The 2,908-nt window shown below is 52.7% G+C and overlaps 1 protein-coding gene across 1 annotated transcript in view; it reads left to right on the top strand.

Moving 5' to 3' along the window:
- The window catches only part of Fcgbp (Fc fragment of IgG binding protein), a 75,908-nt gene that overhangs the window by 62,648 nt on the left and 10,352 nt on the right, over window positions 1-2,908 (top strand). The window contains exons 29-31 of the mRNA XM_026778069.1: window positions 540-681; window positions 2,017-2,354; window positions 2,595-2,908. Coding sequence (XP_026633870.1) covers window positions 540-681; window positions 2,017-2,354; window positions 2,595-2,908 — 794 coding nt within the window. The remainder of the gene's footprint in view (window positions 1-539; window positions 682-2,016; window positions 2,355-2,594) is intronic.

Below are 2,908 nucleotides of genomic sequence, written 5' to 3'. Positions count from 1 at the left end.
TCCTGTCCTGTTCTATCTACAGCCTGCAGATGAGGAAAGCGGGACATAAACTCATCCTGTCCTGTTCTATCTACAGCCTGCAGATGAGGAAAGCGGGACATAAAGATATAAGTCATCTTGTCTTGGGTCTGCACCAGAGCCTTTGCTGTTTTGTTTTGATGGCCTTGGTATGTGGCCCTAAGTGACTCACTATGCAGTCCAGACTGGTCTCAAACCTTCCGCCGTCCTCTTGCCTCCGCCTCCCTAGTGGTAAGATAATGGCACGCACCACTCTGCCTGCTTGCTGTGTTTTCATTGGCTGTTTAACTCTGCTTCTCCTAAACCGTCCCCATTTTGGAATGAATGGGCAACTACACGGATAGTGAATGAGCAGCTGGATGAGCTGGGCCTCGCGGTCACCTGCACCTCAGCTTCACTGACCACGGACCACGCTGCAGAGTCGCCACTTTGTTAGCCCAGTGCTCTCTTTGCCTGGGACGCTGGGCATGCCGGAGTCCACACCCCTCTGGTTACTGATGGCATGCTCTCTGTCCCCACAGCCAGAAGAGTCGGTTCTCATTGAAAGTTGCCAGCAGCAGTGTGTGTGCCATTCAGGAGAAGGCATGGTGTGCAAGGATCACAGCTGCAAGCCAGGACAGGTGTGCGAGCCTTCCGGAGGCATCCTGACCTGCGTCACCAAAGGTGCTGTACAGTGGAGCCGGGCTGGTGTGGGGGGACACAGGACAGGGGCTGGGAGCTGAGGGGGACATGACTTCATGGTGAGAGGTGCAAAGACCTATGGGTTGAGGTGTCAGACTTCGGAGCCAAGGGCAGAGGTTACCCAGTTTGAGGCTGCGGGACCCTCAGGGTAAGATTTTGATGGTGGAGGTCTGCACAGGACAGTGGGACCGGACAGCAATGACAGCTGGTGTTTAACAGGTGGACCACTTGGGGAGCCCCACTAGGCAAAGTCGTGGGGTTATTGACTGTGGAGGACTGGTTGTTTTCGCTCCATAACTCTCTCAGGTGCCACTGCTATGCCTCCCTAATACAAACAGCTGTGGGGTCCTTTCCACAGCCCTTTGGGGGTGCGTTTTATACTTACAGGGCACACAGATAGCTGTGGATGATCTAGAGGATGATTCTGCTTACGTCATATAATACTGAGGAACAGAACTTTAAACTTCAGGGCAGATTCAAAGCAGGCTGGTTGACCCTGCAGACAAATACACATGGTCATTCTCCCAGCTATTGTCTACTGATTCCAAACCAAAGCTTGCAGAAGCTTTAGTCTGTACATAGTCCCAGACTAAGGCCCGAGGCTCAGCTAACTAATTGTTAAGTGTGTATGTGTGTCCCATGGTGGAGACATGGATATAGTGACACTAACATGGAGCCTTGGACATGGACACTCGCTGTATCCAAGTAATGAGATTCCTAAGACAGAACACACCACGGCCCGTGAATGGAACTAACACCTCGTGCCATGAGATTTAGTACTGCCCGTGAATGGAACCAACACCTCGTGCCATGAGATTTAGCACTGCCCGTGAATGGAACTAACACCTCGTGCCATGAGATTTAGCACTGCCCGTGAATGGAACTAACAGCTTGTGCCATGAGATTTAGGTTGGGGACTGAGCCCATGTGTGAAAGGTTGAGGCCCAGGACCCAGAAATCTCGTCAGGAAATCCCAAACCTGAGATCTTGAGCCAAAGAACAAAGAACTAGAGTAGAGGTGTTTGGTCCCCTGGAACTGGAGTTACAGATGGCTGTGGTCCTCCAGAATGCTATGGACCAATTCCAGGTCTTCTGCAAGAGCAACAAGTGCTCTTGACTGCAGAGCTATCTCTCTGACTTTTTCTTCCACAGCAACCCGAGGACCTAGGACTTAGGTGTCAACTCAGTTGTTGGAAATCTGGTCTCCCCTATAGCAACGTTCAGAGTCAATATCCCTGGCACGTTCTGAGTTAGATTCTGGGAATAGATATGCTTGTGGTGGGCAGCCACTCAAGAACGTGTCTCCTGTTTCCACAGACCCGTGCCAAGGCGTTACCTGTCGGTCACAGGAAACGTGCACTGAGAAAAGTGGCAAGGGTGTGTGCATACCCAATTATGAAGCCAAATGTCTGGCGTGGGGAGATCCTCACTATCATTCCTTCGATGGCCTGAACACTAACTTCCACGGGACCTGCAGTTACCTGCTGGCAGGGAGTGTCTGTCTTGGGGTCAGCACTGGCGGGCTGACTCCCTTCACGGTCATCACCAAGCATGAGAGCCAGGGCAGCCCTGCTGTGTCCAATGTGAAGAGGGTCACTGTGACTACCTACAACACCAGCATCACCATCCACAAGAAGGAGATTGGCAGAGTCCAGGTACGTCCAGTAGGATGGCTGTTCAGGCTCCCGACAGAGCCTGGAGTGGGAATCTCGACCAAACGAGAGGTCGAAAATAAATGTGGATGCCAGGACTCGTACCTGAGAGCCAGTGGTAAGAGCTGGTGGTGACCATGTCAGTCAGGAGGAAGCCCGTGGCAGGAGGAGGGAAGGAACGGGGACAGCAGAGCTCCATCTGCACACGCTGCTCCCTTGACCCCACTGGCTCCCTCTCTCTAGGTGAATGGAGTTCTGACGGCCTTGCCTGTCTACCTGGCTGGTGGGCGGATTTCAGTGGTCCACGGGGGCTCCAAGGCTATTCTGGTGACAGACTTCGGGCTTCAAGTCATCTATGACTGGAACTGGAGGGTGGAAGTTGTACTGTCAAGTAGCTATTATGGTGCAGTGTGTGGGCTCTGTGGAAACATGGACAAAAACCCCCAAAATGACCAAGTCTTCCCTAACGGCACAACGGCACCCTCAATACCCACCTGGGGTGGCAGCTGGCAGATTCCAGGGTGGGACCCTCTTTGCTGGAATGAATGTCAGGGTTC

Source organism: Microtus ochrogaster, unplaced genomic scaffold, assembly GCF_000317375.1.
Source record: "Microtus ochrogaster isolate Prairie Vole_2 unplaced genomic scaffold, MicOch1.0 UNK103, whole genome shotgun sequence".
Taxonomy (NCBI): Eukaryota; Metazoa; Chordata; class Mammalia; order Rodentia; family Cricetidae; genus Microtus; species Microtus ochrogaster.
The sequence above is the reverse complement of the archived record's forward strand: the minus strand, read 5'-3'. Positions and strand labels throughout refer to the sequence as shown.